Source organism: Lissotriton vulgaris, chromosome 3_1 (genome assembly GCF_964263255.1).
Source record: "Lissotriton vulgaris chromosome 3_1, aLisVul1.2, whole genome shotgun sequence".
In the NCBI taxonomy this organism is placed as follows: Eukaryota; Metazoa; Chordata; class Amphibia; order Caudata; family Salamandridae; genus Lissotriton; species Lissotriton vulgaris.
The window spans coordinates 1,915,509,519-1,915,530,877 of NC_141689.1; the positions used below are offsets into that span (position 1 = coordinate 1,915,509,519).

The 21,359-nt window shown below is 47.7% G+C and overlaps 1 protein-coding gene across 1 annotated transcript in view; it reads left to right on the plus strand.

Annotated features, from left to right (window-relative positions):
- The window catches only part of TMA16 (translation machinery associated 16 homolog), a 125,465-nt gene that overhangs the window by 50,341 nt on the left and 53,765 nt on the right, over positions 1–21,359 (plus strand). The window contains exon 4 of the mRNA XM_086962387.1: positions 12,132–12,216. Within this exon, the coding sequence (XP_086818513.1) occupies positions 12,132–12,216 (85 nt within the window). The remainder of the gene's footprint in view (positions 1–12,131; positions 12,217–21,359) is intronic.

The following is a 21,359-nucleotide window of genomic DNA, read 5'->3' on the forward strand; positions in this document are numbered from 1 at the left end:
TGCAGCCCTTGGTAGGCACTTTCAACTGCTTGCAAAAGGATTTCAGCTCCTTCAAGCCGTAGTCGTTTATCTTTGCTCTGTCGAATTCCTCCACAACAACAACAGGGGTAGTGACTCCGGTGTCACTCATGGTCAAAGCTGGCAGTGTCTAAAAAAATCAAGTTTCAGAAAAGCGGAGAACCAAAAATAGGATCCTTCCAAATTAGATTGTGACTGCGCTATGGTCTGCTTTCACTATGTAGCGTACACTAATCACTGCACATGGGTCATAAATGCAAGGTCCAAATCCTCACCGCTGCCACCAATGTTAGAACCGGCTGTCTAGTTGGCAGAGGTATACACTTTTGACAAATAGGGACACACCTTTTCTAGTCAGGGCAAGGGGATCACACCTTCGATAACCCCTGCTCACCCCCTTGGTAGCTTGGCAGAGCAGACAGGCTTATCTCAGAAGCTGTGTGTTAAGCAATTATGACCACATACAGTAATAAAGTGAATACACTACAAATGGACACGACACAATAGTATTATAAAAATAAGTATTTTTATATAAGGCTTAGCACAAGACCAAATAACGACAAAAATGTACACAATCTTAATAAATACTCTGGGAAGGGAAAAAGGATAGTTCAAAGGTAGTTTCTTCTCTAGCACAAAAGTCTTTAGTATCAAATAAATCTTCTTCTTGGCAATACAGTTCTTAGCAACAGGGTAACCCACACGGGGGCTACACGACGTCGAGGCAAAGTTATTCCAAAGGTTCGGCGTCGACCGCGAGGAGCGCTACGTCGAGCCCGGAGTCACACGGACCCCCCACAACACAGTACCTTTAGGAAAATGAAGCACACGATGATCAGCGGCGTCGAGCAATCCGGCGTCGCGTCTTCGTGTCGATCAGGCCTCAGCAGGCGTCGTCGATGATGCTGTTGCACAGAGTGAGCAGCGCTCACGGCGTCGAGAGGGCACACAGTTGATGCGATCAGCAGCGGTGCAGACACGAGGTCCCTTGGAGCTAGAGCCGTACTCCCACTCACTGGCGTTGCTGCTGGCGTCGGTCGGGCCCGGCGGCCGGTCGTCGAGGAAGCGGGACACTGGGGCCGTTACCCACTGCGTCGAGCTGGATTCGGCGACGTCCGTCGGCGTCGAGATTGCTGGTTCTTTCAGAGGTGCTGGATTCACGATCCCAGCAAATGGCACTTTAGCAGATGAAGTCCTTTAGCCCTGTGACTTCAGCAGGAGACTGGCACTCTTCCAGTCCTTGGAGATTTTCTTAGCAAGCGTGCGAGTACACACACAGTTCCTCTCTCCTGGTTCCTTGGCAAAAATAAAGAAGCACTGCAGGATTCCCCCCAGCAAACAGCACACTGGCAGAAGGGGTAGGCAAGTCCTCAGGTCAGCAGGCCTCTTGTCCTTGGTTACAGGGTTCCTTGTCAGAAGTGATCTAAATTCTTGGTTCAGGGGTCCTTCTCTTATACCCCTTTTCGGCTTTGATCCCTTTGTCCATGCCGGGGGATTTCCCAACATCCTGGGTCTGTTGTGGGTGGAGTCAGGCAGGGCTGGGTCCTCAGACGCCCAGCAGGAGGTGGAGACAGCATTGACACTGGCAGGAGCAGAGCTATCGGCCTCCTGGCAGGAGGTGGGGCTAGGATCGTCCATGGCAGGCACAGAGCCATCAGCCGCTTGGCAGGAGGTGGAGCCAGCATTGTATCAGGCAGGGCAGGCTATCAGCAACTACTCTCCCCCTACTCTCAACGCAAATGTCCCACTCATCCCACACTGACTCATCCAGACCTGTGGAGCCACCCAGCTCCTGTCACACACACGCAAGACCAGCAGAAACCAGATATGGTTAGACAAGAAAATAGACACTTTCTAAAAGTGCTATTTTCGAACCCAGAGTCCAAAAACCATCCACACCAACGGATGCGTAATTAAACCCCGAGTTCAGGGATACCAAACTCGACATTGCATCATGCTCCCCGAGCCAGCTAGCATCATAGCATTAATAATCCCGGCGGCCCATTCTAACTAATGGAGAGCAGGCTACCTCGCAATAGTGAAGAACGAAGATGGCGGTAATTCACTATTAGGACATGCCAACTTGGTCAGGCGTGTCCTACCTTACACTTACAATGCACCCTGCCCGTGGGCCTACCATAGGGTTGACTAACATGAAGTCAAGGGAAGGTTTGAGGGGCTGGCAAGTAGGTATACTTGCGCAGCCTGCGTGACAGCACTAGGCTGCACGTGGGTCTCGCAATGACCGACCCGTAGACATTCTTTTACGAGGCCGCTCCTGTGGGTGGCACAACACGTGCTGCAAGCCCACGAGCGGCATTTGTATTTACAAGCCCCGGCACGCCTGATGCACTAGACTAGGGACTGACAGTAAACCAAATAAGCCAAACATGGATACAATAGATACATCAATTTAACATAGGGAGCACTTGCGCTGTGGCACGGATCAGCCGTGGCACAGCGCCCAAAGCATATACCAGCAAAACATCGAAAAACAGTGGAGGCAAACAGAAAAAATGGAGGAGAGACTCAAGCCAATGATGTCAGGTCTAACATGTAGCAAAATACGTAAAGCACAACCTGCAAACCAAATCCCTTTGCGGCGTGCTGGATTCATGGCAAACAATGAAATCCAGCTCGAGTGCAATAATGTGATACCCACAGAACGGACAATTTTCTCAATTGGTGGAGAGGGATACCTAAGCAGATCTATTTTCTCCGAAGTATGCCACTTAGACTCGAGGCTTTTAGTAACCAGTCAATAAATGTTGAATTTGAAATATTTGAAATTGAATGGAGACCACATCTTCTTCATGTATGTTCGATAGTTAAAATAATTATTTTCCCTTTTCTTAACATTATCTGTGATCCATTAAACAAGCAAAATATGAGAGGCAGGAGTGAAAATTGCGTGTCCCCGCTTCATTTCTTGATAACCTAATCATTGTTTCTTGGAATGAGATCTTTAGAAATGACCAACGATAAATAGTGAATGATACAAGCAACCTGAACTACTGTTACCTAAGTAGCGAACTACCATAACAAGTACAATTGATAATTAAATGTATGTATATACTGCTGTGTGGTACGAAATGAAAATGCCAATAAAATCTGTTAAACAAAGGGATCTGCTTCCCCGCCCACTGCACTTCACGGCCGTCAGGCCTTGACTCGCATTTCTCCTTCCTTCGTGCCCAGCCCCCCTCCCAGCGCTGCCTTGAAGGCTTTTGTACCTGGGCTCCCCTGCCTCACTTCTTTGTTTAGAAAGAGGTGTTAAGTGACTGCGAAAAGCCGTGCCATTAGAAACCCCAACCCTACCACCCACCTGCCCCTCCTCTTTTCCACAGCCTCACCCCCCTTCGTTACCCCTCCAGCTCACAGATGAAGACCTCTGCTCCACAGGCACATTCCTTTGGGTCGGGCAAATGACCGGACTACTTGCTGCCCCAGTGCAGGGACGTGTGGGGCACGGTGGCCACAGGCTTGGCTACTGTTGTGTTCCCTCAGCCTGTCATCCTTGTGTGATCTAGGAAGCACGTTCAAATTATCTTGGTAACAATCTGATACATCACACAGCGCCCAGTTCAAACAAGCGCCTAGAGTTCATTCTGTTTGCATTGCTGTTAACTGAGCACTTCTCGTCACCACAACCGATTTATTTTATTTTACATGTTCCTTGAGGCCTTTCAGATTTCCTATCATTCAGTGCTTCTGCCTGGTAAACACGTCTCTACCTATCACCTACACACAATTTACCCCTGCCCGTAGCGGACATTCAGTTTCAGGGCTAATTAATCGGTGCCTCTCGTAACTCGTGTTTCACACGAGCGCTATGAACTGGGTATTATGAAAAGTTGCGTTCTGCAAACTGAAGTCTTCCACCGATAGGAAACTGTATCCACTGGGGTGAAGAGCACCTGCTCAGGGGAGGATTAATGTTAAAACTCCTCCCCATCCGTTCATTGGTTTCGTTGCTAGGGATTTAAGGCTTCTGTGACACAAGAGCTATAAATAAATAAATAAATACATAATTCATAAATTAACTACCCTCCCCTGGTGGTCGTTTTTCCTGCTTGAATGAACGTGCATTGAAAAGGAAAATTGATATAAAATATGGCCACACGGCCCTATACAAATAAAACGTCTTAAATCTCGATTTAATAGACTAACACCTCCAAAAATGGAAAGTAACAATATTTATTGAGTGCCAGACCGTATCCTTCAAATGTGTAGGTGTGCGCGTAGGTTACATATAAAACAACGCTTTTTTCCTTCCTCATTACCATCCAAAGTCAATATTTCCTTCCCCTCCATAACTTTCTAAAAAACACAGGGATTTCACACGAGCTTTTCGCCGTTCAGCACTTTTTACACCTGGATCAGCCCAGCATACATTTAAAAATATGTGAAACCGAGGGAAAGAAATTGAAAATGTTCATGCACATTGTGGGTGTTTACACGGCCCACTTTCATGACTCTATCCTGTGCACGCCTGCGCCTCCACACCGTGGCATGGTTTAGTGCACGAAAATGTGCACACTCTGCAAAGTCTCCATTTGTAACTGACGAAGTCCCACATAAAACCCTCACCCTCACACCCACCCCCTCACCCTCACCCCCTCACCCTCACACCTCCTCACCCTCACACCCCCTCACCCTTATCCTCACACTCCCTCACCCTCACAACCCCTCACCCTTACCCTCACACCCCCTCACCCTTATGCTCACTCTCACACCCCCTCACCCTCTCTCACCCTCACACACTCACCCCCTCTCACCCTCACACCCCCTCTCACCCAACCTCTCACCCCTCACAAACCCACTCACCTTCACACAACCTCTCACCCCTCACCCTCACACACCCTCTCACCCTCATACACCTCTTACCCTCTCTCGCACACACCCTCTCACCCCCTCACCCTAACACCCCCTCACCCTCACACCCCATCACCCATACCCTCACCCTCACACACCCTCAACCCTCACACACCCTCACCCTCTCTCACCCTCACACACACTCTCACCCCCTCTCACCCTCACACAACCTCTCACCCTCACACAACCTCTCACCCTCACACCCCCTCTCACCCCCTCTCACCCTCACACAACCTCTCACCCCTCACACACCCACTCAACCTCTCACCCCTCACCCACCCTCTCACCGTCACTTACCCTCTCCCCCTCACACACCCTCTCACCCTTATACACCCTCTTACCCTCTCACCCTCACACACTCTCTCACCCTCATACACTCTCACCCTCACACACCGTCTCACCCCCTCATCTTCACCCTCACACCCCCTCACCCTCACACCTCCTCACCCTCACTCACCCTCACCCCCTTACCCTCACTCACCCTCACACCCCTCTCACCCACTCACCCTCACCCACCCTCTCACCCTCATTTACCCTCTCACCCTCACACACCCTCTTACCCTCACACACCCTCTCACCCCCTCATCCTCACAACCCCTCACCCTGACATCCCCTCACCCTCACATCCCCTCACCCTTCCTCACACCCCCTCACCTTCACACCCCCACACCCTCACCCCCCACCCCCTCACACCCCCACACCCTCACCCCCCACCCCCTCACACCCCCACACCCCTCACCCACCCCCTCACCCTCCCTCACATCCTCTCACACCCCCTCACCCTCACACCCCTCACCCTCACTCACCCTCACAACCCTTACTCACCCTCACCCCTCACACCCCACACACCCTCACCCTCATCACTCAGTACCACCCCAGTATCACTCAGCACCACCCCAGTATCACTCAGCACCACCCCAGTATCACTCAGCACCACCACATTATCACTCAGCACCACCACATTATCACTCAGCACCACCACATTATTACTCAGCACCACCACATTATCACTCAGCAACACCACATTATCACTCAGCACCACCGCAGCACCACTCAGCACCACCGCAGCACCACCAAAGCACCACTCAGCACCACCACAGCACCACTCAGCACCACCACAGCACCACTCAGTACCACCACATTATCACTCAGCAACACCACATTATCACTCAGCAACACCACATTATCACTCAGCACCACCACAGCATCACGACACCACCACTCAGCACCACCACTCAGCACCACCACACCACCACTCAGCACCACCACACTACCACTCAGCACCACCACAGCACCACTCAGCATCACCCAGCACCACCACAGCACCACTCAGCACCACCACAGCACCACTCAGCACCACCACAGCATTACTTAGTACCACCACAGCATCTCTCAGCACCACCACAGCACCACACAGCACCACAACAGCACCACTCAGCACCACCACAGCACCACTCAGCAGAACCACAGCACCACTCAGCACCCCCACAGCATCACTCAACAGCACCACCACAGCATCACTCAACACCACCACAGCATCACTCAGCACCACCACAGCATCACTCAGCACCACCACAGCATCACTCAGCACCACCACAGCATCACTCAGCACCACCACAGCATCACTCATTACCACCACAGCACCACTCAGCACCACCACAGCACCACTCAGCACCACCACAGCACCACCACAACACCACTCAGCACCTCCACAGCATCACTCACGGCCTCCACATCATCACTCAGGGCCACCACAACATCACTATGCGCTACCACAGCATCACTGAATGCCACAGCATCACTCGTCGCCACCACAACATCACTCTGCACCATCACAGCATCAATCTGTGCAACAATTCAACAACAACTGGGTCAAATATGTTCTCTCAATGTTTCAAGCTTTATTACAAATGTCACAAAAAGATGTTAATATTTCACTTCTGTTCTTGGATTTTCGTCACAATAAAATACACTAAACATAATCTTCACAAAAGTTATTTCCAAAAGTTTAAGCTATTGCCATTATAAATTACAATCACTTTAATTTAAGTATTAATTATTTTAAAAAATTAAAAGCCGTGGTTATTTGTAATATCAATACATCTAAGTCACGTAAATACAAAACATGGTGCATTACAAATGCTATAGGTGTCACATTTGCGAAAGTTATAACTACTGGTATTGTAAATGACAAAACTATTAATTTAGCTTCTTTCAAAACCAACACATAAATAAAAAAGTTGTCATTTACAAGACCAATAGCTCAAACTTTCATAATGCGAGACCTATTGCATTGCAAATGCTTGTTAAAGTGTGTTTTACTTCTATGAAATTCCCATAAAGATGATTTTTAAATAATGGTATTGTTCTATTATGCCTAAACGCCAATGTATGTTATTAATTTATACCTTTAATTGACCCTGGATCTATAATTGTCGAAATTAGAATGTGCTTTTATGGTTATATCCAACCGCAATAAAGTTTTCTGAATTGAATTTAATTGAAAACCAGACATAGGAATACCCAAACTAGCAGAGGCAGGTTTGAATGGTTAGACAAGCAAATACCTACTTTCTAAAAGTGGTATTTGCAAGCACAGAATATTAAAATCAACTTTACTAAAAGATGTATTTTATTATTCTGAGTTCAGGCATACTAAACTCGAATTTCTACCATGTTCTCTGAGCCTGTTAGGATTATAAACTGTAACAATTCTAACAGCCCATTCTGGCCTATGGAGAACAGGTAACCTTGAAATAGTGAAAAACGAAAATGGCTGTAATTCACTATTAGGACATGCCACACACATCAGGGCTTGTCCTACCTTATACTTACAATGCACCCTGCCCTTGGGCCTACCATAGGGGTGACTGATATGAAGAAAAGGTAAGATTTAGGGACTGGCAAGTGGGTGCACTTGCCCAGTCAGCATGACAGTACCAGACTGCACGCAGGCTCTGCAATGGCAGACCTTAGACACATTTTACAAGGCTGCTTCTGTGGGTATAGAAAAGGGTTAACCCAAAATAGTCAAAGGGACCTGGGTAAGTAAGCATTAAAGACAGAGGGGTCCCAGTCTGGGAAAAGTTAGAATCATGGAAAGTTAAATTTTAAATTAATCAATATGCGAGAATTGAATTTCAACAGTACAGTTGTTTTTATTCACAACATACCACAGCCTACAGTTGGTTCATACAGTTTGAATCCAAAACAATTATTAGATTATTATAACACAATCGTGCCCACACGTGCAAAGGGGAAAGGAGTGGGGGAGTGCTGGTATGTGAAGGATATAGGTGAAAAATGCAGGAAAAACTTCATTGGTCAAGAAAGTAGAATTACATTTCATTCTATTTACAATCACAAATCGTTTCAAGTGGCTCCCCCTCCAGGGGCCACAATAAGCTGCTTCAACAAGTCAGAAATGATTGAGAGACAACGGTCTTCTATGATAGCTGAATTAATCCTGCTTTTTGATAGAAGCTGATATCCTGGTGGGCGTAGTCTACGTTTCGACCCTTGGGATTGTAGGGACAGTTCCCCTTACAGAGCGGGTCTTCATCAGGACAAGGGATGAGGTGGGCAGGGGTCCTAAAGGCGATTAAAATACAGGAATTAGCGGGGATTTTTTGTGGAAAATCCCCATATTACATTTAAGAGTAAACACCCCTTCGGGCGTAATTCTGAGATATTTAGTACACAGAGGATTAGTTAAAACAAACCATGCCAGTCTACTGTCACACAGGATAATGGACACTTACATGAAGGCACTATGTCATCACTTAAACATTGTGCACATAACAAGAAATAAATCAAAGTATCCAAATTGGTGTTTAATGGTAGGGCCAGGGGGTAACTGAGTTTTATGATTCCATAAAAAGGAGTCGATTTTACCTTGACAACAATGCAGGGTCAGGACCTCAATTAGATGGAACGGCAACTTCTGCAATATAAATGCATTGTTTTATCCACCGTGTGAAATATAGATTTAAAAAGAGCGTCGGTTTCACGTTGTGAAACTGGGCTTACCTCATGCTAAGTAGAGAGAGGAGCCTTGAAGGGGTTGGAATCTTCAGGCTGTATCTGTAAACACAACGAGCATTGTGTTACTTCTATGAAAGCACGGGTTTTAAAAAAAAAAATTGGGCTGCTACGGTGGGTCGGCTCACCTTCAAAACAGGTTTCAATACCATCACTTTGGGAGCCGTCGGTGTGCCGCATTTGTCTCAGGGCATTACATTCACTTTGCAAGCCGTCGGTGTGCCGCGTTCGTCTCAGGGTAACAGCGATAATCGTTTGACTCCTGAATGCGCTACGCTGTAGCAAAGACGCGGTCTAGGGGGGCGTGTCATGTTACATCATGGGTATAGAAAACAGACTCCATTGGGAAATGGAGCAGTGATGGGTCGTTTGAGTATTCAGTAATTCGGAAAAGGATTTAGAGGATTTAAACACTGATCTAAATTCATTAAAAAGCGCCCTGACAATGGAAAGATCATTATCGTGGTGGGGCGCTTTTATATTCAGTAGTTTGAAATTTGTTTCCTATTTAAACATTGATCTAAATTCATTTGAAGGTATCCTGACACCAGAAAGAAATTTGTCATGGGACCTGGTCCTACTGAAAAATATCTCCCCACCAAATTTAAGGTTAGGCCAATCTGAGGTGATTTCAAAATACTGATGGAAGAAAATGGCATCACAATAAAGAGCCAACGCAATTCACAAGTTGCCACACCATGTTTTCACGCACGCTTCCTAACGCACTTACCTCGCAGGGTAGTGTAAGTTAGAAAAACAGCCGCAAAATTGATACTTACTGAAATAAATTTCTCGTAAGATCACAGTGCACGTGCCAGCATTGGGTCGTGTAGACTGGTGTATCATGAAGGATTCGTATCATTATCCAGAAATGTTAGGACAGACAGTGGAATAATTTAGAAGAAGAGAAAACTTAAAGGAAATCATAAAATAGCTAATTGCGAAAAATTGTTCTCCACCTCGTTGAGGCAGTTCTGGGCCGAGTCAAAAAATTAAATCCATTTCAACTCCCTGACATTGAGAATTGGTGTGATGTCACCTCCTCTCGGTCCCAGTGTCACATGTTTGAGAATAATCCATTTCAGACTTTCAGGGTTGTGGTTCTTGACCTCACAATTTTCTACCAATGGCTCACCCACGACCTTACATCTAACCCGACTGCAATGTTGCAGAAACCAGTGCTGCAGGCCCATCAGTGTTTGGATTACACGCCCTGGCACACTCAGTGCACTAGACTAGGGTCTGACAAGTAAACCAAAATAGACAAACATGGATTCACTAATCCATACATCATTTTACAATAGGGAGCACCTGCACTGTGGCACTGAATAGCAGTGGCACAGTGCCCAAACCATCTAACACAGCAAAAACACATGAGGCAACAGCAAAAATGGAAGGGAGACCCACGCCAATGGTGCCAGGTCTAACACTCGCTTACGGCACGGGATGATAGATTGCACCCCGAGTATCCAGTGGAGCCTGCGGTGCTCACACCGTTGCACCATGTACTTACCCCCACAGCCTCACATCTAGTGTCCGCACTACACCGCACCATGTACACAGATGCTACATATCCCACATGTGCTGCCCGGGACAGATGGTCGACCGAACTGGAACATCCTATCACTGACATCTAATGGGGATTCTGTTGTAAACAAACTGAACAAATCTCCTTGAATTGCCGCTTACACATCACTCACTACAAATTTCTTCAGCATAGTCACTACACTCCATTGAAGTTACATAAATTTGGGCTGCGTGACACAAGTAGAGGCAACATAATTAGGGCGGAGTCTGCAGACTTCCTCCACCTGGCTTGGGACTGTCCAGGCGTGTACGCTTATTGGAACACGGTATTCACTGCACTGAACCACATGGTTTCCATACTAAACCTGAGATCTCCCTTGGTGGCACTACTCTGCTATACTGAGCAGATCCCGGCGAAATATCGCAAATGTGTGTCCTTTGGACTTACGTTGGCCAAAAGAAGGGTTGCCTGTCGGTGGGGTCACAGGAGGGCACCTACATTAGAGGACTGGATTGGTGATATGATTCTATGGCCGGATCAGACATGTTAATATGTTGAACTGTCCCCGACTGCTTCACGCCCCAGGGCCATATGGGGCCCTCTCCAGTCATACTTGTTGGCACGTCCAATTGCCAGCGAATAAGACACTGGTGACTTACTAGCGTGAAATGGCCATTACACATTGTTTCTGAATGTCTTTGATGCAGCATATCCCCACACCTTGCGGAGGTCCCTCACCCAAGAAGCTCTATGAAACATATATTGTTACTGTTGCACACTATACAATGATGTCCACACAGCGTGTAATGACGGGGAAAAAAATGGGTATCTGCATGAGAACATTTATGTGTTAAGTGACTCTACTTATAATTTGACGTGACTTGGTCCTTTATATATTGCTGATTGTCTCTTGTATACAAATGTAATTTACTTATGTACCATCTCAATGCAACATTAAATAAAACGTTTAAAAAAAATTATTACCAGTGGTAAATGCATATTTGCAACTACTAATAAACCACTGTCCAACAGAATCCAATAGGCTTTTTTTCAGTTTGTTATAGCATATTATTAGCTGCCTAATAACTCCCTCTCACCCCCCTTAACCCATCCCAAACACCTGTTTCTCCACCCCCAAGTGATGGAGGTTCTCTATACAAGAGAATCTATTTCTGAAGGTTGGTAGGCAGAATTATTGGTGACAACAAAACAAATTGGCACATTAAGAGGGCCTCCCCTTCAGTCATTATTCTGTTGCGACTCCCAACTGCTCCTGAGTATAATCTGAAGCACCCTCCAAGTTCAGGGGCAGGTAAATGGTTTAAAGTCTTCTGCAAAGGCCATACCACACAAACCCCGTCACACTAGGTTTTCTTCCACCCCAGCCTGGTACCAATAATTATTTGTTGGGTTTCATATCAAGGTGGCAGTCCAGCTGGATAATAGTGAGATTTGCGTAATACCAATGTTGCGATTAGCCATTTATCTCTTTTTAAACAGAGTGAGTACAAAATCTCATAGGCCGTAGTAAAGTTTTGAGATTTATTTTAAACATCTTGATTGGAGCATGAATAGAAGCTTAATGCTAGTTCTATCAAAGAGAGACATTATTTTAATGCAATTTAGTTTTGTTCACTTGGATGTTCATTGCAGTTTAACATTATTTCAGGTGAAAAACTGCAGTGGTTTCAAAGTCATATTGATCCCGAAAAGAAAGAATTTACTAAGAAAGAAGCATGTGAACTCCTTGAAAGGTAAGGCCATTTAGATTTAAGATGAGATGTGTTGAATGGTATGACTTATTTTGTAGAAGTCTGTGCTATCAAGACGACTCCATCTTTTCGGTAATAGATTTGTTGTAATGAAATGAATTTAAGAATAATGTTACCAGTGGCATCGCTTTGTGAAACAGCTCTCTTAAGTAGGGACGAAATTGCTACTGCAAAGATGCTGCGAGATTTAGAATCTTGTCACTTATACAAGCGACTATGTTGGAAACTAAAATGCCATTTAGATTTGATAATTCTCGGTGTTGGGATTGTAGTGGACCTCAGCAAGGCCTACCAGTGCTAGGGGTTCGCCCTTCTCTGCACACAGGTCCTCTGACCAGTAAATAGAAGTTGGCACAGAAATTGGAATAGCAAAGAGATATTTATTATCCTCATGAGGTGGAACTACATTCACAAAACACCCTTCGGTAGTGTATGAAGTAGCTCAAGGAGTAGAAGAACCATGGGTCTTTTATACCCACACAGGGGCTCAAAAGAAGGCGGTACAAGCACACATAGGAGAGTTACCTACATAAATGGTCATACAAAAATGCACAGTCAACAAAGTAGGAGGAGCTAACAGTTGCTGACTTTAGTAGACACATCCTGACTGTAACAGACCTAAACAGGTGCATGGGCAGCTACAAACTTCTCTGCGCATGTGCAGAGTAGCAGAGGCTAATTTGGGTATTAATAAGTGGTCTAAAAGAATCAAACTCTTCTCATCCAGGCAGGACAGGCTAGAGGAAAGGAGTCTGTCAAGGTCTGAGGTTGTTGGTCATTTGCCCTTCTGCCTTGCTCAAAGAACTGGCTAGTTCTTTGAGCAAGGCAGAAGGGCAAATGACAGAGAAGAAGGAAAGAGCACATGGCGAGCACATGGCAGACAAAATGGCTGCCGGAAACAAGATGGCTTCAGCTAAATGCTAACATCGATCTTTGCCAAATTTCCACAGGATCTGAAGGCAAAGGTAGAATAATTTTGTCTCCATCTTGCCCTTCCAGCCCAAGACAAACCTTAAGCTACTAGGAGTGTTGACAACTTGCATTGAGTCTCCACAGCACTCCTTAAATGGCGATTAAATGGGTAGGTCTGAGAGAGACCAACAACCTCAGACCTTGACAGACTCCTTTCCTCTAGCCTGTCCTGCCTGGATGAGATAGTTTGATTCTTTTAGACCACCCATTAATACCCAAAAAAGGAAATATATGTTCGAGGCATGTGGGCTGCTGAATTCATATCTGTGCATAGTCCGCCACCTAGTGTTGGGTCCGGATGATTGCACATTGTTGTCCTGGAAGAGTCTTCGAAGTATCACGAGATAGGTGGCTCCTCCCCTGGACTACAGTGCGCATGGGCATCGCCTCCATCCCCAGATTGTTTTTTTCCGCCATAGGGTTCGGATGTGTTTTCGGTTCCCTCCTTCGGAACCGATAGTTGTTCGATTTTACTTGAGACCAAAAGGTCTTTAGGCTGGGCGTCGGTATAGTTGCGTTCGGTTTTTCTTACTGACTCTCAGCTCCAATCTCCTACTGCCCTTCCACGTGCTTCGACGCGGACGGGCCTACACTACCGTATTTGCTATGGAGCGGACTCCATTCAAGAAGTGTCCGCTGTGTCACTCGAAATATTCGCACCTCGACGTGCACCCCGTGTGCAACACATGCTTGTCACCGGATCACCGTGAAGACACCTGCATGGCGTGTTCAAAGTTTAGGAGTAAGAAAACTTTGAAGATTCGCCGGGCTAATCGACTCCAGGCACAGTTGTCGGCTTCGGCACCCCCACCTGATGACATCTTTCAGGAATCGATCGAGGAGGAGGACGACGTACAAGAGTCGGACTCTGGCCCCGCGTCTGAGGAAGAGACCTACGACGCGGATGAGGAGGCCTGCGACGAAGTCTCCGGTGAGGTAGGGGACGACGAACTGATTTGTGCCACGATGGGAGATAGCTCAGAGGAAGAGCATCCCCAACCGGACTCCGGGGTTACCCCCCGTCATACGGCCCAGGTCGAGGGATCGCCTTCGGGCCTTACCCGAGATCTTACTATAAGTCCTACGTCCCCGCCTCCGGGCCCGGTCACGGACATTTCTACCAAGAAACCGAAAGTGAAGCCAACTGGTCCCGCACCCTCGGATGCGAAACCGAAACCGAAAGTGGCGTTGGTGAAGAAGGTTCTGGAGGCGTCAACTTCCACGAAACCCAAAATGGCCGACTCGAAGAGCCACGCCAAGATGGCCGACCACAAGAGCCGCGCCAAAATGGCCGACCCGAAGACCTCTGGGTCGGCACCGAAGGTGAAGGCTTCCGACGCGGCTGCGTCGGCACCGAAAGGGGTCGCGGACCCGAAGACGGCTTCGAAGAAGCGTCACGCCGACGGTGCGACAGGCCATGGGGCATCGGCACCGAAGAAGAGGCCTACCGGCGACCGGGCTCTCGGAGACGAAGAGTCGCTCGAGACGGTTCAGCCCTCGGCATCCCTTACAAAGAAGGTGGGGGAATCCTTAAAGCGGATCCAACAGTCCACTGTGGTTCCCAGCCAGGACACTGTTGTGCCTAGGCCCACGCCGAAGCCTGCCAAGGAACAAACGCCCATCCGTTTTACCCTTCCTCCCAAGTCGGCGCCGAAGGCCTTCGCGCCTAGGCAGAGCGGACAGTCTCAGGAAGTATTAACGCCGAAAGCTGCCTTGGTGGTGTCGAAGCTTCGGCTCCAACCGCTCGCGGTGGAGGAACGTCGTGAGGTGACCATCGACGCCAACACCGGAAAATTGTCGCTCCTCAAACGAAAGATTACGTCGGAGCCGCCATTGGAACCTTTTAGGATTCCACTTAAGAGCAAAAAGTACTCTGCTGACTCTTCGGCTCTGATGGAACCTCTGTCTCCACAAGCCATGGAACGCTCGCCGGCCCATTCCCCAGTGCCTGATGTGGACGAGGAGGACGACGAGTACAACTATCCTGCGTACTCGGATCCGGAAGAGGAGCAGGTGCCCTGGACAGCAGGAGGCGACGCGGACGACCCGCAGTCAGGCCAGGACACTCAACTTTTCGCCGCGAAGACGTCCCCGACAGAGGACTCGGCGGCGTTTAATGCATTAATAGAGAGAGCTGCAGCGAACCATGACGTCGAACTGCACTCAGACCCTGTGGATGCGGACTTCTTAGTCGACACCTTCTCGGTAGCCGAAAAGCAAGTCAAGACGCTACCGATGCTCAAAGGGGTGCTGAAGCATGCACAGGAGGTATTCAAGGAGCCCACCCGGGCACGGGTGGTCAATCCTCGCATCGACAGGAAGTATAAGGCGGCGCCCACGGATCCCACGTATATTAAGGGACATTTGCCATTGGACTCCCTGGTGGTGTCCAACGCTCGAAAGAGGGCGAATTCGCAGACTACTGGTGATGCTCCTCCCCCAGACAAAGAGTCAAAAATCTTTGAGGCATCAGGCAAACGCATTGCTGCACAGGCAGCTAACATCTGGAGGATCTCTAACACTCAAGCCCTGCTTGCACGTTATGATAGGGCCCATTATGACACATTAGAGGCCATCCTACAACACTTGCCTGACCAATACAAGGAGGCGGGGGAGATGCTCATTCAGGAGGGTAAACTCATTACTAATGCATCCATCAAATGTGCCCTAGATGTGGCAGACACTGCCTCCAGGGCTATCAATACAAGCGTGTTACTTAGACGCCATGCCTGGCTTCGAATTTCTGGGTTCAAACCCGACATACAAACCACAATACTGGGTCAAACAGTGAATCCTGACCATCTGTTCGGCCCTGAGGTGGATGCCTCCCTAGAAAAAATGAAGAAAGATACCGAAACTGCCAAGTCTATGGGGGCTTTACAAAGTCAGCAGTTTCGGGGTGGTTCCTTTCGCCGCTCCAATTCAAGAGGCACCTCAAGAGGCCAGGCATCCCAGCCCACGCAATACTACAAGGGTAACACCCAGTCCTCGTATAACAACAACAAGGGCAGGGGTGGCTACAGAGGCAATAATATCAAAGGCAGGGGACGTGGAAACAATGCCTCCAGGTCCACCACCTCCAACAAGCAGTGACGTCTTGTCACTTCCCCCCGATCACACAACACCTGTCGGGGGGAGACTACAGCAGTTCCTGCCGGCGTGGAGGTCCATCACCACGGACAGGTGGGTGAGGTCTCTTATCCAGTACGGGTACTGTCTAGAACTTACGTCCATTCCACCGGACATACCGCCAAGAAGCCGTGCTATGTCCGACGAGCACTTGACCTTGTTGCAGCAAGAAGTACTGGTCATGCTGCAAAAAGGGGCGATAGAGCTCGTTCCATTGCAAGAACGGGCAACAGGGGTTTACTCCCTGTATTTTCTAATCCCCAAAAAGGACGGATCACTCAGGCCGATCCTGGACCTCAGGCCCCTGAACTGGTACATCAACTCAGAGCACTTCCATATGCTCACATTGCAGCAGGTGCTTCCCCTGCTTCAACAGGGGGACTTCCTAGCAACGCTGGATCTGAAGGATGCCTATTTCCATATTCCCCTGCATCCTTCACACAGGAAGTATCTCAGATTCAAGATCTTAGACCAGCATTACCAGTTCAGAGTCCTGCCGTTCGGGGTCACCACGGCACCAAGAGTTTTCACCAAATGCCTAGCGACTGTAGCAGCGCATCTCCGTCGCCAGCACGTCCATGTCTTTCCATACCTAGACGACTGGCTTATTCAGGCAAAGACGGAACAGCAGTGCGTAGACCACGTGTCACGCACCATTCACCTCCTGCACGATCTGGGATTCTCTCTGAACTACCCAAAGTCCCATCTCCAGCCCGCCCACGTGCGACAGTATCTGGGCGCAACGATCAATACTCTGGCGGCCACTGCGCAGCCGAGTTCAGTGAGAATCGCCGGTATCCAGGCGCTGATCCAACGATTCAGACCCCAAACCTCGCTTCCAGCGAGGGTGTTCATGCAGTTGATAGGCATGATGGCCTCCTGCATCTCCATTGTCCCGCACGCGAGACTACATATGCGTCCGCTTCAGGAGTGCCTGGCACGTCAGTGGACTCAGGCTCATGGGCAACTGACAGACCTAGTGTTGGTGAGCGGTCGGGCGTACAACTCTCTGCATTGGTGGAATCCACAAAACCTTTGCAAGGGCCGACCATTCCAAGAGCCTGTCCCACAGATCATTCTGACAACGGACGCCTCTCTCCAGGGATGGGGAGCGCATGTACTCCATTACACGGTGCAGGGACTATGGACACTTCAGCAAAGGAAGATGCACATCAATGTGTTGGAACTGATGGCAATCTTCATGGCCTTAAAGGCGTTCAAAGTACATCTGTGCAACAAGGTCGTGTTGATCCGGACGGACAACATGACGGCCATGTACTACATCCAGAAGCAAGGGGGAACACACTCTCCACAGCTGTCTCATCTGGCTCAGAGCATGTGGAAGTGGGCCATTCAGAGGAACATCTTCCTCATGGCAGAACATCTCCCAGGCAAGGACAACCAGATGGCGGATCTGCTCAGCAGACACAGCCATCAGATGCACGAGTGGGAGTTACATCCATCAGTACTCCAACCGTACTTCCAAAGGTGGGGTCATCCAGAGATAGACCTGTTCGCCACAAAGGAGAACGCAAAATGCCAAAGCTTCGCCGCCAGGTTCCCACACCCCCAATCACAGGGCAATGCGATGTGGATGAACTGGTCAGGCAGATTTGCGTACGCTTTTCCCCCAGCACCTCTGATACCGCTGGTGGCACGCAAGCTCAGGCAACACTCGATGACGCTCATCCTGGTTGCTCCAACGTGGGCTCGCCAACCATGGTACACCACGTTTCTGGAACTCTCCGTGGTACCGCATCAAAGGCTTCATCTCACTCCCAGCCTTTTGACGCAGAGCCATGGCGACATTCAGCACCCAGATCCGCAACAGCTCAACCTGGCGATCTGGCTCCTGAAGTCCTAGAGTTTGGCTACCTCAATCTTCCTCCCGATTGCATGGACATCATTCGGGAGGCGAGAAAGCCCACTACTAGAGCTTGTTATGCGGCTAAATGGAAGAGGTTTGTCGTCTACTGCGTGGAGCACAGCATTGACCCGCTAGACGCTTCCATTCAAAACATCATATGCTACCTCTTTCACCTGTATCGGTGTAATCTAGCTTACTCTTCCATCCGCATCCACCTGTCGGCTATGGCAGCATACCTCCAAAATAGGCAACACCTGTCACTCTTTAAGGTCCCTGCTATCAAGGCTTTTCTGGAAGGACTCAAAAGAGTCATTCCACCAAGGACTCCACCAGCTCCGGAATGGAACCTCAATGTGGTTCTTACAAGGCTGATGGGTCCCCCCTTTGAGCCACTACACTCTTGCGAACTGCAGTTTCTGACCTGGAAGGTGGCGTTCTTGGTAGCAATCACATCGCTACGGAGGGTTAGCGAACTGCAGGCGCTCACCATCCAAGAACCTTTCTTCCAGGTACATGCCAACAGGGTGGTGCTCCGCACTAACCCTAAATTCTTGCCCAAAGTGGTCTCACAGTTTCACATAAACCAAACTATTGAATTGCCGGTGTTCTTCCAAAACCCAGAGACGCTGGCGGAGCGGATGCTCCACACTCTTGATGTGAAGAGGGCCTTGATGTATTATGTGGACAGGACAAAAGATTTCCGCAAAACCAAACAACTTTTTGTTGCTTTTGCCACACAACACAAGGGAAATGCAATCTCCAAAGCAGGAATAGCTAGATGGATAGTAAAGTGCATTCAGATCTGCTACGCTAAAGCAAAGCGCACTCTCACTATACCACCGAGGGCCCACTCCACTAGGAAGTTGGGGGCCTCTATGGCGTTCTTAGGTAACATTCCCTTAGAAGACATCTGTAGAGCAGCCACATGGTCTACCACTCATACTTTCACTAAGCACTACTGTGTAGACGTGCACTCAAAACAACAGGCAGCTGTTGGTCAGGCTGTTCTAAAAACGCTTTTTCAGACTGCTGCAGCTGGCACGGGCGGCCGCCGCTAATGGAGGGACTGCTATGTATTCTATGCACAGATATGAATTCAGCAGCCCACATGCCTCGAACTGCAAATGCTACTTACCAGTATGCATCTGTTCTTGGCATGTAGGGCTGCTGACATTCATATCGCCCACCCTCCTCCCCGGCGCCTGTAGCAGCTGCAGTATGTATTCATATACAAGCATATGCTCATAGCATGGTCATCACTCACTTCTTCACTCCATCTCTGCCTATGGCTAAAAACAATCTGGGGATGGAGGCGATGCCCATGCGCACTGTAGTCCAGGGGAGGAGCCACCTATCTCGTGATACTTCGAAGACTCTTCCAGGACAACAATGTGCAATCATCCGGACCCAACACTAGGTGGCGGACTATGCACAGATATGAATGTCAGCAGCCCTACATGCCAAGAACAGATGCATACTGGTAAGTAGCATTTGCATTATCAAAACTGGATGAGTGTGTTCTGTTTCTCTAAAAACGTTTTGAATGTTGTGGCACATAATATCCGTTATCCTGTCTACTTAGTTTAAATATAATATCCTTTACTAGTAATAAACCTTCAAATTCGAATTTCCCCAGAAATGATAAACCACCTTCATTTCTAAAGGAATCTTTTTTCCTTGATGTGTGAAGTCTCACAATTATCACAAACACATACATCCGTACCATCCGTTTTCTTCCCTGGCTAGAATCTGCTTGGAGCAAAATGAACAAAGTACTTTGCTTTTCAAAGTGTTCTGAAACAGGAGACAAAGTGGCTGAGAACAGTTTTTTCTCTGTATACTCACTTATATATTTTTCTCAGTGGTGGTGTATGCCAAGACAGCCATGACAGAATGTATCTGTGTTAGGAGATAATCTATAAAATGAAACAGGGTTTGGTTACATGGATTGGGGAATTATATTTTATATTTTTTGTTCTGATTACTGACAGTGGACATAACGATGAGGAAAAACAATGGGATTCTATGTCACTTATGCTGTGGTAGTGTAAATTGCAATAATGTAACCTAACTAATATAAAAATATAGGAAATGCTGTGTTTTCCTGTTTTCTAACGTACTTATAAATGTTGCAAAATGGCAATATCGGGTTAAGCTCATAAAGTATGTGAAATTAATCAAGTTGTATTCTATCCAATAGTATTCCACTCAAATGTTTCATATTAATTTGCCTGTGTGATTTGTTACTTACTGTTGTTTCGTAGTAGCTTCTCTCTCTCCACATTTCAAGGACTATCTTCTATGTCTGGAGCGGTCTAGTGTCAAACTTCAAACCATGTGTGCGTGTGCAGACTGTTTATGATGTGTAGAACATTAACGTTTGAATGAAATGGATTTTTTTTCAAAACAAATTTTATTGAGGTATAAAAACATAGGCACAGTGAAGAACCCAAATAGGGCTGTAAATGTACAAATTTAAAATCAAAATCAGCACTTAGCTGGATACTACATTTCCACATTACATCATCAATCGTCGGTAAACAAAGAAGAAAAGAAACCCCCTCCTGACGTGGGATAATGTGATCAGAAATGCGGTTAATCCCTTGTAACCCACCCTCCGTCCAGCGGTAAGAATCAGTGAGATCTACTAGTTGGTATCTCTCCGGCCATCATCTATAACATGTAACTTAAAAAAAATGAGCCAAGCCTGTGGTCGACGAGGCATTGAATATAGTGTGATTCAAAGCGCCAAAATGAAGTGGGTGATCAGTATTTAAAAGTGCATTCACCTCAGTGCGGGTGTTTGCCACCTGAAGGACAAATGTTTCACGGGATGAAGTAAGGGCAACTTCTTTCTGTGACAATAGAGCCCTTATTCGACTCAACTTGTAGAATCTGCATTCAAGGTCGGAATGGAAGGCCAGATTGATACATCGAGCTTCCCATGCGAAGGGGGGGAATAGCACATTCTTAGGAAGACTACACGTGGCAAGACGGTCACAATGTATGGAATCCATGCCAGCATACCACAGCAATCTTCATTATTTAAAAGCAAATAGCTACTGTTAGCTAGCAACGTGAAAGTTGGTGTTATAGGTGGGGCGGGAGTACCCTTTAAAATGCAGGCCAAATCTGGTACCCTCGTGTTGTACGAGCT